At 40.9% G+C, this 13,500-nt stretch overlaps 1 protein-coding gene across 10 annotated transcripts in view; it reads left to right on the top strand.

The window, feature by feature from the left end:
- The window catches only part of EPB41 (erythrocyte membrane protein band 4.1), a 200,042-nt gene that overhangs the window by 178,439 nt on the left and 8,103 nt on the right, over window positions 1-13,500 (top strand). For 7 of the 10 annotated variants that reach the window (XM_047872671.1, XM_047872667.1, XM_047872668.1 and 4 more), the window contains 2 exons: window positions 4,753-5,202; window positions 6,423-6,551. In XM_047872671.1, coding sequence (XP_047728627.1) covers window positions 4,753-5,202; window positions 6,423-6,551 — 579 coding nt within the window. The remainder of the gene's footprint in view (window positions 1-4,752; window positions 5,203-6,422; window positions 6,552-13,500) is intronic. The other 3 variants (XM_047872672.1, XM_047872674.1, XM_047872673.1) reach the window with 1 other exon arrangement.

The raw sequence follows: 13,500 nt of genomic DNA, 5'->3' as shown, positions 1-13,500 counted from the left end.
TTTTAAAAGTATTAGAGGTGCCTGGGTGGCTCAGTTGGTTAAGCGTCTGACTCTTGATTTTGGCTCAGGTCATGATCTCATGGTTCATGGGTTCGAGCCTGGCATGGGGCTCCATGCTGACAGTGTGGAGCCTACTTGGGATTCTCTCTCTCCCTCACTCTCTGCCCCTCCCCTGCTTTCTTGCTCTTGCTCTGTCTCTCTCTCAAATAAGTAAACTTAAAGAAAAAATTAAAATAAAAGTGTAGTGTTGGCCACTAAAATCAGGCCCTGCTAAGGGGACTTTGGACAGTCTTTGTACTTCTTAAGAGTATAGTCAGGTTTGGTGTATATTCTTTTGAACATAATAGGATGTGTCCTCTGGTCCTACTTCAAGTAAATACTTTGTTGCCAGGGGAAGAAATGGGCTTTTGAACCAGAAACCAACTTGAGTTTAAACCCTAGCTCTGTCACTTAACTAGCTCTGAGTTGTTTAACCTCTCCATTTCTTCATCTATAAAATAGAGATAGTGACTACTTCATAGTGAGGTTGTTGAAAATTAAGTGAGAAAACATGTTAAAGTGACTAGCTCAGGGGTGCCTGGGTGGTTCAGTCAGTTAGGCATCTGACTCTTGATTTCTGCTCAGGTCATGATCTCCGGGTTCATTAATTTGAGCCCTGCGTCGGGCTCTGTGCTGACAGTGAGGAACCTACTTGGGATTCTTTCTCTCCCTCTGTCTCTGCCGTTCTCCTGCTCTCTCTCTCTCTCAAAATAAATAAACTTTAAAGTGACTAGTGCAATACCTGGCATGTGATGAACATGAATAACACTTTCCTCTTATTTTACTGGTATAGGAGATAAAATGCTGGACTAGACAGTGGGTCTGGTCAAGTTAGCCACTTTTTATGTTCTTTCTGAACACACTTTTTCAGTTTTTGAATAGCACAAGACCAGACAGAAGTTCTCAAGTCACCTGGATTTATTGAATATACTTTTGACAAGTTTTACTGAATATCTGTTATGTGACAAAAACTGAACAGAAGAGATACAGAACTAAGTAACATAGGAAGTCCTTGTCTCCCTCAACACACCCAAGGAACTCACAGTCTAATGGGAAAAATAGATTACTAAACCAGTAATGACAAGTTGCAATAGGAACAAAAGAGGAATAATATCTAACCATACTTTAAGCAGCCAGTGGGGAGACTTCCAGAAGAACTGATACTTAAGCTGAGCATGGACTTCCAGGCAAAAGGAAAAATATTGACAATATTTGCAAGGGCAGGGAGGCAAAAGCAAGCATGCCCTGTACTAGGAACTGCAAGTAGTTTTGAATTAATGGAAAGAAGGATGTCTGTGAAGGTGCAGCACGGTGAAGCTGGAAAGAGAGGCAGGAGTCATATTTTAAAGTATTTTTTATGTTGGGGCACCTGGGTGGCTCAGTTGGTTAAGCATCTGACTCTTGGTTAAATAAAGTATTTTCTATGTCTTACTAAAGGGTCTGAGCTTTAACCAGAAGGCAGTGAAGAACCACTGAAGGATTTTTGTTTGTTGTTTTATTTTATTTTATTTTGTTTTATTTTATTTCATTTCATTTCATTTCATTTCATTTCATTTCATTTCATTTGAAGGGGTTTAAGCTGCAGAATAGAGTTTGCAATGTTTCATTTTAGAAATAAACACTTTAGCAGCAAAATAGAGGATGTGTTCAAGGAAGGTTTGAGATGAGAAAGAAGGAAGGAAAAAAGCAAAGAAGAAAAACTGTTCATGGCATTAGCAGTAAGGTAGGTGTGGCATTACAAGAGCCTGAATGAAGGTAGTAAAGGTGGGAATAGAAACAAGCACATAGATAAGGGCGATATTAAAATGGAATGGAAATGACTTGATTGAGTAATCTCTGGGGGTTGGTGGATGTGTGTACGAAAGGCATTGAAGATGATTTCAGGATTCTGGCATGGAAGACTGGATGGATGGTGGTGCCGTTTACCAATATAATAGAAATGATGAAAGAAGTGGGGGTGGCAGGTCCAGGCAGCAGCAGAGATGAGTTTAGATTGGGGCATATTGCATTCCATATGGCTGGGAGCATGTCCAGTAAGTAGTTGGCTGTGTCCAAGAGATCTGGACAACAGAGCCAACTGGGAGGTTGATCTGACCATATGTAAAAATGCTCTAATTAGTGATATAACCTGTTATCAATTTTCCTTTTATTTCCAGTGACTAACACTTATTAAGTGATCAGTGAATATTTGTTGTTATTACTATGGCTGCAGCTTTTAGCTGTGGTCCACTGCATACATGCTTTGAAAAAACTGACTGCTCTAATTTTACTCAACAACAGGCAGCTTTGGACCAGGTGTTGCTGGCCTAACAATGTTTATTCACAAATGGCTTCTTGATGACAGACCACCACGTGTCACTTATACCTATTGGTATAAAATAGGCTCTTACTTGTTTATCTTAGGTATTTTCCTGGTTATAAGTCTTCCTCAGTTGTGACAAATTTGTTTGGAAAAGCCATGAAGTTTTCTCCATGTGAGTGGGTTTGGATATGCTCTTCACAGTGCTAGAGGTAGCATATAGCAATTTGAGAAAGCCTATTTGTTTATTAGCAGTTGATCTATTTTTGGACAGCTCTAACAGCTTGTCTGACTCCAAAGAAATGGTGAGATAAATGCCCTAGAAAGTAATACAGTGTGTAAATAATAACAAATTTGTTTTAGTGTCCTCAGACCTTACTATTATAGGAGCTTAGAATGTTGGTTGAATTAAGTGAATCTATCTGGTACTTTAGAATTTACCAAGTGCTAGGGGCACCTGGGTGGCTCAGTCGGTTAAGCTTCTGACTTCAGCTCAGGTCATGATCTTGTGGTTCGTGAGTTCGAGCCCTGCATTGCGTTCTGTGCTGACGGCTCAGAGCCTGGAGCCTGCTTCAGATTCTGTCTCCCTCTCTCTCTGCCCCTCCCCTGCTCACAAACTGTCTGTCCGTGTGTCTCTCTCTCTCTCAAAAATAAATAAACATCGGGGCGCCTGGGTGGCGCAGTCAGTTGAGCGTCCGACTTCAGCCAGGTCACGATCCCGCGGTCCATTGAGTTCGAGCCCCGCGTCGGGCTCTGGGCTGATGGCTCAGAGCCTGGAGCCTGTTTCCGATTCTGTGTCTCCCTCTCTCTCTGCCCCTCCCCCGTTCATGCTCTGTCTCTCTCTGTCCCAAAAATAAATAAACGTTGAAAAAAAAAATTAAAAAAAAAATAAATAAACATTAAAAATTGAAAAAAAAAAAAAGAATTTACCAAGGGCTTTCACATTTATTACCGTATTTGATTTTCAGACCCCATGAGTCAAACCAGGTGTTATTCTCATTTTAAATAGGAGGGAATTCAAATACCCTTGGCAAGATTTTGTGTATCTCTGATTCATCTGCAGACAGAGGCAGTTTCTGTTGTTATCTCTCAGTCCTGTTTTTCATGCCCTAAGTAATATTCAAATCAGTCCACAAAAGACCTGCCTAATTGAAATTCAACTTGTACCACTCTGAGATGCTCTTGAGTTGACTGTTTCAAGATGGCTTAGAAGTGAAGTTGGCCTGAGGTTCTTGAGCAGTGCATCTTTTCTTGCCTTAATAGGGCACTGGTTTGTATTCATCACAATGTAGGTTGGTTTACAAGTTAAGGACTAGCAGTGGTTTTTTAAAAAATATATGATATATGTAACATGATTTGAGTACGAAAATGTGTAAGCTGAACGAGGCATGTGTCATTTACTCCAGGAATACGTTTTTAAAAGAGTCCTTTTCAGTTATTAAGTTGCTAGGTGGTATGGAATATGGTAAGTTGATCTGAACCAAAATTTCAGGCCTAAGTGGCTTTCTGGTGAGCACACGCAGATGTTTACTTTTATGACATTTGGCTTCTGTCAGACTCTTCGTTTTTCAAATGACTCATATTCGTTTTTTACTGATGTGAATTCCTTCCTTTCTACCCACAGAAACTTTCTTTAAACTTTAGGATTATGTGCATCCACGGTGATGTTATCTTGTCATCCACGTTCTCTTGGAAGTACTTATTTTAGATCTTTTTCCTGTGGTGTGAGGCATTTAGCCCAGGAGGGAACTGTTTCCAGGACTTACTTCTCCTAGGGGTTGGAGATATGTCATTCATCTATGAAGAAATATATCTCAGCTGCTGGGTCACTGTTTACAGTGAAGAAACACTTCACTATTTTTGATATTTACTGTCATGACAGTGGTTACATTAAGTTCGTTCTGGATGTATTGAACCTTTTAGTCTAAAGTCAAGATGTTAGCTTCTCCCTCAGGGGCTAATATGATGATATTTACGGCTGGAAGATATGAGGCATTTTTCAACCTGATCAGGCTACTGGAGAGTATCTTTTGATTGGCTCATAAATTGCATAGTTCCCTGTGCATAGTAATGAGTTAGGTATTTAGGAATAGCAAAGTAACTCTTTTAAGTATGAAGAGTATGTGTTATACAGTGAAGATCACAGTAATACAAAGTGCTCGGTACTCTGTGAGGCACATCGCAATTATTTCACGGGTTACCAGTGTTATAGAAATACGACCAAAATGAGGTTGGAACTGCTTAAGCCATGGATATGTTTCGTGAACAGCAGTTTTTCCTTTTGGCTACCTCAGTTTGTATCAGTGGTAATATTTTTTAAGACCTCTTAAAAATCATTGTTGATTCTCAGAGTTCACAATATTCCCCACTTATTCCTAATCTTCTTGCTTTTGTATGTGTTCATTCATTTGTAGAATATAAACGGCATTCGCACAGAGGAGGTGGCTGCCGTGACAAAGGGGCCATCTACCAGCCCTGACTCTGAATGGGATGGTCCCAAGCATTCACTAATTCCTAGTAAGAGCCAAATGACCACCCCGTCGGAGTCTCCACAAAGCTTTGAGTTTGGCTCCCTCTCCATAAGCAGCAAGGAGACAGAAGAGAAGGAGCAGGGAGCAGCTGGCTATCTTGATATTAAGGAAATGCCGGGAGGCTCAAGTGGGGAATGTATAGGAGTGGAGGAACAGGCCGGTGTCTTACAGTTCTCAGTATCACCAGCTTCCTCTCAGCTGCAACTTGGTGAAAAAAAGGCAGAGAGTAGTGAAGAACATGTTACACCAGGAGAGCCACTTGGAAAGCACAATGGATCATTTCTTGACTCTCGTGTGGGTCACCAGTTCCCCACCCTCATTCGAAGTTTCCAGGTAGTAACCATTTCAATGATGCAGGTCTAACGACTCACTTTGGGAGAGGGCCAGAATCTGCTGTGTGGAGGAGGTGGTGGTGGTGGTGATGATGAGGGCAGTGGCCTCTCTGCTTTCTTCAGAATCACAGAATAAAATTAAAGCCCTCGATTACTACAGATAAATGTATTCAGAGGGACTAACTCCGTGGCTAGAAATGCTTTCTCCCCTGATGACGTAACAAAATTCTTGGGGGTGAATTCCAGCTGTTTATCTTTATGAAGCTGGTGTAAGTGGCTTCCTCTTTTCCTTGTTCAAGTATGGGCTATATAAAGAGGTAAATTTCTGAGACTTCCATGATGAAGAGCCATTAAGTGTTCGGAGGCCATGCTCAAAAGATTCAAATACTCTTAATTAAAAGAAGCAACTGATTTTTGTTTATGTGCTTTCAGACCCCAAATAATGATTTATGCATCGCAGCTGCATAGTATAGCCCACCACTCCCACTGACCCCACTCACAAGGACTTCCGTGCTCATAGGCACTAATCTCCTATGCTAAGGTGGATGGCCACTTACCTTTATCACAATCAAGTGGTAGTTTTAGGGTGATTCATAGACTTTGGAAGGGGAGCTGATGGACAAGAAGCCTTTGATATTCTACTAATGTTCATTCTTCTGAAATTCTGAGATTAATCACCAGGTGGTGGTAGAAGTGATTATTTTCTTTCCAGTTTTCCAAATACTGTTTTTCTTCTCAAGAACTCCAAAGTGAATGTCTGACATTGATTTGAAAGAAGTTGATGAATTCCAGGATAATGCACTCCAATGCCACTGCTGTTTCATGTACCATTTGTAGTTAGTGGAGGAAATGCGACCGATTTTCTTAATTATAATGGCACGGTCACAAGGACAAACAAAAGTGACTGCTGTTTGGCAAACAGTTTTATATTCAAATTCTGAAGGTCAGTCTAAAGTGTTTTATATCACCGATCATAACTGTCTGATCTTACAGCTTTCCATTAAGCATATGAAAATGATTACAGTAATGCTGTTTTTTAATATCCCTCATGATTTGACACCTTGTCAAGGCTACTTTGGAATAGTGTCCAAGTCTCGGGCAGAGACTGAGCTAGCCCTTTGCTTGATTACAGCTACCACTTTGATCAGATCAATGTCAGAAGATTAGTTCTCTGTAGCCTTCAGAAGACTCTGGTAACTCTGTTTCTTTACTGCTTCACAGCCTCCCCTGGTGAAGACTCAGACTGTCACCATCTCAGATACTGCCAGTGCTTTGAAAAGCGAAATCCCAACCAAAGATGTCCCTATTGTTCACACTGAGACCAAGACCATCACTTATGAGGCTGCCCAGGTAGGACATGGTGTGATGTTTCAGAAGCCAAGACTGAAGTAAGCACAATAAATAACCTTCTTTCTTTACAGAGTCTCTAATTATTTGCTGCAAATAATGCTGGGCTTTTCTGGGGTAATTCGTTTTAGAAGAGATTACTGATCTAAGGATATCCCAAAGTACTTCATTAAAAGCAAAGTTGTCTTGCGTCTGTTTGCTTATATCCACCCAATTCAGTTAGGGAAGGCAGTCTGTGTAATGGTTAAGAACATGGGCTTTGGATCAAACAAAGTGGAGCTTCTCCACTTCAGTTACTGCAAGTGATTGAATGTCTCTGAGCCTTGATTGGCCCCTCCCCTTCTTCTCCCACCCCGCCCATGATGTTAATATCTGCCTCATGATTTTATTATGAAGATTATATAAGATACATACTGTATGAACTTGACTTGAGCATCATGCCTGCAAGTGTAAATAAGTAACAGCTATGATGATTATCATTTATTCCAATTAAATTTAAAACCACACAAGAATTGGGGTACCTGAGTGACTCAGTCAGTTAAGCGCCTAAATCTTGATCTCAGCTCAGGTCTTGATCTCAGGGTCTCGCACAAGAATTTAAGTATTTACAATTTTTATTTAAATAGAAATTTTGTATACTTTTAGCAAAATTTCTCCTTCATTGTTGGTAATTTGAATGAGCTAAGAGTTGCTTTATGTTGAATCAGGTTTTTTCCCTTTTTTTTTTTTTTTAAATTCACAGAAGCCAAAAGTTAGAAAAAGTTTTCCCTCTATAAACTGATAAGCAAATATAAGCAGATATTTGTTGAGCATTTGTGTATTAGGTCAAAGCAGTCTACAAGGTAGACAGAGGATCTACTGTCTGGAACTTTGGTTATAGTTGTCAGAAACAGACAACAAAACACATAAACAAGTGTATAAATTTCAGACATGGTAAATGCTATAAAGAAACTAAAATAGGATAAAGAGTTAGACAATACGAGGGGCACCTGGGTGGGTCAGCCAGTTAAACATCCGACTTGTGGTCTTGCTCAGGTCATGATATCACGGTTGGTTTTTTGTTTGTTTTTTTAAAAAAAAAATTTTTTTTAAATTTTTGTGTCTTTATTTTGAGAGAGAGACAGAGTGCGAACAGAGGGAGGGGCAGAGAGAGAGAGGGAGACACAGAATCTGAAGCAGGCTCCAGGCTCTGAGCGGTCAGCACAGAGCCCGACATGGGGTTCGAACTCACGGACTGTGAGATCATGGCCTGAGCCAAAGTCGGGCGCTCAACTGACTGAGCCATTCAGGTGCCCCTAAAATTTTTTTTTTAACGTTTATTTATTTTTGACAGAGAGAGAGGGAGACAGAGCATGAACGGGGAGGGGCAGACAGAGAGGGAGACACAGAATCCGAAGGAGGCTCCAGGCTCTGAGCTGTCAGCACAGAGCCCGACGCGGGGCTTGAACTCACAGACCACGAGATCATGACCTGAGCCAAAGTCAGAAGCTCAACCAACTGAGCCACCCAGGTGCCCCATGATCTCACAGTTTTTAAGATCAAGCCTCGAATAATGCTCTCCACTGACAGTGGGGAGCCTGCTTGGGATTCTCTTTCTCTCTCTGCTCCTCCCTTACTTGCACACACTCTCTTTCTGAAAATAAAATAAATAAACTAAAAAAAAAAAAGAATTAGACAATCTGAGATTGTATGAAAGGTTGTTCCTGTGGGGCTAGCATAGTCAGGAAAATCCTGTCTGAGGAGGCCACATTTTGGTTGAAGCCTGCATGACAGGAACGAGGCAGCTGTGCGAAGCTCTGGCTGAGTGATTTCACCTAAATCCTTATGGTTAATTCTCACACTATAAACTGGATGAAGATATCCCTTTTAGCAAACAGTGTCACTTGCCGATTAAAAGCATGTGCTTTGCAATTAGACAAACAGAAATTGTATCCTAGCTCAACCACATACTAGCTGGATAACTTTAAACAAGTCGCTAATCTCTCTAACCCTCTGTTTTCTTGGCTGTAAAATGGGGCTAATATCACATTCCATTGCAAGATTTGAGGGAGGATTAAGTGAAATGATGTCTGCACAGTGTTTGGCACATTCGTGGATGTTCAGTTAATGTTTGTATGCTTCCCTCTTCTCTCTTGTGGTCTAGAGTGTGGAATTCAAGTTTGATAAATAATGAAAGGCTGCTTAAAGTGTTTGAGCAGTGGTGGTAAAGCAACATCATTGAAGCATGATTTTTGGAAGATGATTCCTAAAGCTGTGTGCTGAATATTTTAAAGTCGGGGGATGCCTGGAGACAGGAATATGACTAGAGCTAGTCTGGGGAGATGCTTATAAAGAACTGAAGTGTAGCTGGAGGAAATGAGAAGAAAGAACTGTGTCAAGAGAGACAGAAATGAATGAATAGGACTTGGCAGTGCAGGGGGTTGAAAAAGGAAGGAATAGGAAATTACTTTAAGATTGTGCATGTTATTAACCAGAGGATGTAAGAATTACTTTCATATGGTAGGAAACTCTTTAAATTGTCATTGCCATGGAAACAACCTAACTATCCACCAGTAGGGAACAGGTTAAATAAATTATGATATATCCAATTAATATAATTCGGCACAGCTATTAAAAAAAGCTTCTGATGGAAATAATCTGTGTAATAAGTTAATAGATTAAAAAGCATAGTGGAATGTGGTATAAATAATATGCTGTTTATAGGAGGGAAAGAGGAGGCTCATGTATGAATATATTATCTCTGAATGAGTGAGTACTCAAAAAAAAAAAAAAAACCCAAAAAGCAGTCGTGGCCTTGATGAAGGATCTGGGACTACAGGACTGTGGTCAGGAGTGGGAGGAGATTGACATTTCATCCTGTTCCATTTTGAAGTGAATTTTGTAGCATATGCATGAAAGTTGTTAGGGCCAACCTGCACACAGAAGCCCACGTGAGTGTAGCCCTGTAAAAAAAGGAAAAGGAAGCAGTCATTTTAGGTTTTTGTTTTTTGCTTTTGTTTTTGTTTTTGTTTTTGAGAGAGTGTATGTGTGTGCATGCAAGTGGGAGAGGGGCAAGGAGAGTGGGAAAGAGAATCTCAAGCTGTCAGGGTAAAGCTTGATGCAGGGCTCAATCCCATGACCCCGGGATCATGACCTGAGCTGAAATCAAGAGTTGGGACACTTAACCAACGGAGCTACCCAGGTGCCCCAGGAAGCAGTCATTTTAAAATATATTCACATGTAGGAGAAATACAGAGGCAGCATCATGTGCTAGAGAAAGCGTGTGGGCTTTGGAGTTAGACTTGGATCTTAATTCCAGCACTTGCTGGTTCTGTGACCTTTGGTAAGTCACTTAAACTTTTTGAGTCTTAGCTTTCTCGTCTGAAAAATATATTTATAAGGTTATTAAGGTAAAGATAATATTTGCCTGGCGTATAGTAGGTATTAAAAAATGGTAGCTATTCCTATATTATATTGTTATATATCTACCTTTATTTCATTTTAATGAGGCTTAAGACAGTCGGCCAAAATACAAATCACTTCTCATTACTCATGCTAGACAGCAGAGTAGAGTGGGGAAAGTACTGACTTTAGAATCAAATTTCCTGGGTTTAAACCTGCTCCATCCCTTACTAGTGTGCAATCAAGTTAATCACTCTGTGCCTCAGTTTCCTCATTTGTAAAATGGAGCTAATAATAGTTCCACCTCATAGGGTTGTTGCAAGGAACAAGTTAATGTGCACTTCAAGTTAAGTTGTCACTGGGGTGCCTGGTTGGCTCAGTTGGTTAAGTATCTGACTTTGGCTCAGGTCATGATCTCACGGTTTGTGGGTTTGAGCCCTGTGTCAGGCTCTCTCTGCCCCTTCCCCACTCCTGCACACACTGTCTTACTGTCTCTCTCTCAAAATAAATAAACATTAAAAAAAAAAAAAAACTTAGGTACAGGGAAATGCACAGATTTTAAGTGTTCAATTTGATTGATTTCCACAGATGTATATTCCTGTATGACCAGACACATTTAGGATACAGAACATTTCCATTACTCCTGAAACCCTCTTCAACTCTTCTAGTTGCTTCCTACCCCTCTAGGCAGCTACTGCTTTGATTTCTATCACCTTAGCTTAATTTTACCTGTTCTTGGATTCCATATAAATGGAAGTATACAGTAGTACACTTTTGTGTCCGAACATGGGTTTTGTTTGTTTGTTTGTTTGTTTGGTTGGTTGGTTGGTTCATCAAAGTTATATGAGTCTGTAGTTTGCTCTTTTTTATTGTTGAATAGTATCCCATTGTTTGAGTGTACCACAATTTGTTTATCCTTTCCTTTGTTGATGGACATTTGAGTTGACGCCAGTTTGGAGCAAATGTGAATAAAGATACTGTAAACACTCATGTGCAGGTCTTTGTGTAGACATATGTCTTCACTTATCTTGGGTAAACACCTAAGTGGAATTGCTAGGTCATAGGATAAATGGATGTTTAACTTTATAAACGGCTGTCAAAGCCACCATACCATTTTAAGGAAACATTGGTTAAAGGGTCAAAGGAAAGAGACCACTTGTGGGAAGAGTATAAGTCAGAAATCATAACAAAGTCTCCTCCATCTTCCAATTCTTCAGAGACAGAAAGCAGGGAGGCAGTCGGTGGGAAGTAGAAAAATACGATAGAGTCACAGATTTAGTAGAGGTGGAGCTCTCAAAAAGGTTTAGCCCTCCTGACACACAAATTTATATTCTTTTTTAAAAAATGTATTTATTTGGAGAGAGAGAGAGAGGGAGGGAGGGAGGGAGGGAGGGAGGAAGGGCAGAGAGAGGGAGAGAGAGTCCCAAAGAAGGCTCTCTGCTCTCAGTAAGGAATCTGATGTGGGGCTTGATCTCCCAGACCGTGAGATCATGACCTGAGCCAAAATCAAGGGTCAGAGGCTTAACCTTAAGACTGAGGCATCAACAAGCACACCCAAATTTATATTCTTATAATCATGTATAAAGTACTTCTATGATCTCTTTAGATCTGCACAATAATGCCATGGTGGGGGCAGAGCCCATCTTACAGTATTGCCTGTTATAGACGAGAAAACTAAAGCTCAGAGAAGAGAGAAGGACTTGCCCGAGATCCCATAGCTAGTTAGGTCTGAGCTGGGACCCAAACCTCAGTCTTCAGACCAAAAGTTTTCTGGCCCTAACTTGTAGTGCAAACGTTTATTGCCTATAGAACCTTGACAAATTATTGAACTTCTCTGGCCCAACTAACTAAGTTAACAGTTGCATTGTGTGCTTGGCACATAGTAGTACAATAAATAATAGTTTAGTTCGAATCTAAGGTAGATAAGTGGGTCTGGGCTGAAGAAAGTGTTAGCGAACGAGCCAGCAATATACCTAGCATGGTGCTGGCATGTATGTGCATGATTTATGATTATGTGAGATGTAGGTGTCACAGGCATGTCCCCTCTCTTTTTTTTTTGTCTAGATTCTTACCTGCAAGGCAACTCCAGCCAGAAACTCTTCTTCCTAATTCTCATCTGCTCCTCCTGTCTCCCCACCCCCCATATCTCAAAGTTTTGCCTCAATGAAATGTGGTCCTGCTCATAAAAAGGCTGGAGGCCTCTGCTTATAATACAAATGACTTACATAAATAAAGAGGCAGAAAAACATAGTAATGTAACACTTTTTTTTTTTTTTTTTTTTTTTTACCGCAGGTTCTTTATGAGAATGATTGCAATTCTCTAAATCTCCTCTGAGCCCGTGTACGATACCAGAACCTACTGGTCATTGTTTTCTGGACAGCGTGTTGGCTCTGAGCAGCCTCCACCCTTCTAGTCTCCTCTGTTTCCATCCCAATCACAGGGCTGTCAGCAGTTCTGAGTCCTGCTACCACCCCACGGCCACTGATAACCACCTCTCTTCCTTTTTGCTAGTGTCATTTCCCAACCTGATCATAATACATTGGTTTTGGTCATAATGTGGTGAGCTCTAGAGAAACAAGAAGTAGCCGCAGCCCTTGTTCTCTGTGTAGATTAGTTTCATAGCCTGGCATTCTAAATACTTTTAAACCCTTCCTAATAAGGATGGTCCATTTCAATACTAGTTTTGTTGTCAGAAGGGTCATTAAGGTATTTTGTAGGTTTCTTCCCGTGGTGTCTTAAAGGGATATTTCCTACCTTATTTGCTCCAGTCTCCCATCTCAGTTTTCAAAGAAGATAGCCTGAGATTCCTTGGCTCCTTAAGCCCTGGCAAGGACCTTTCCCAGTCCTTTCTGGAAAGTTCTGCCCTATGATTCAGAACCTACCCATGCCTTAGCACCCAAGAGTTTACACTTCTCCTGCCTTAGATGGTGTGTGAAGAGCTTCAGGTTTTTAGAGAGGACAGCTGCCACATACAAGTTTTGAGTGCTTGAGCAAATCATTCGCCTTCTCTGGGCCTGCATTTTCTTACCTGGGAATGCTAATCAGTCTCTGCCCTTTCTGTTGATTTCACAGGGCTTGTGTGGGCATCAAAAAAGACAAAGGTTTTTTAAGGTTTATTTATTTTTGAGAGAGAGTGTGAGCGAGTAGGGGAGAGGCAGAGAGGGGGACAGAGAATCCAAAGCAGGCTCTGTGCTGACAGCAGCGAGCCTGATAGGGGGCTTGAACTCAACAAATCATGAGATCATGACCTGAGCTGAAGTTGGACGCAAAACCGACCGAGCCACCCAGGCTCCCCTAAAAGACAATGTTTTGAAAGCCATTTGTGAACTCTAAAATGCCGTATACACATGTGTGGTCATTGTCACTCTTATTGGCTGTTTTCCTGCCTTCTCTCTGATCCACTCCTGTCACTGACCCAGTGCTAAGGAAACTGACCATCCAATGTTTTTAGAAGGAGGCTTGTTGCCAGGGGATTGTTTTCTTTATTAAGAGGTCGCTGTAAGGGAACTAGGTTTTTGCTTTAGAATGTACAGCCAAAGAGCAAAACTGCTTCCTGCCACATTTGCCCAC

The sequence above is a fragment of the Prionailurus viverrinus genome, chromosome C1, assembly GCF_022837055.1.
Source record: "Prionailurus viverrinus isolate Anna chromosome C1, UM_Priviv_1.0, whole genome shotgun sequence".
Classification (NCBI taxonomy): domain Eukaryota; kingdom Metazoa; phylum Chordata; class Mammalia; order Carnivora; family Felidae; genus Prionailurus; species Prionailurus viverrinus.
This window is presented reverse-complemented; position numbering and strand designations above follow the sequence as displayed.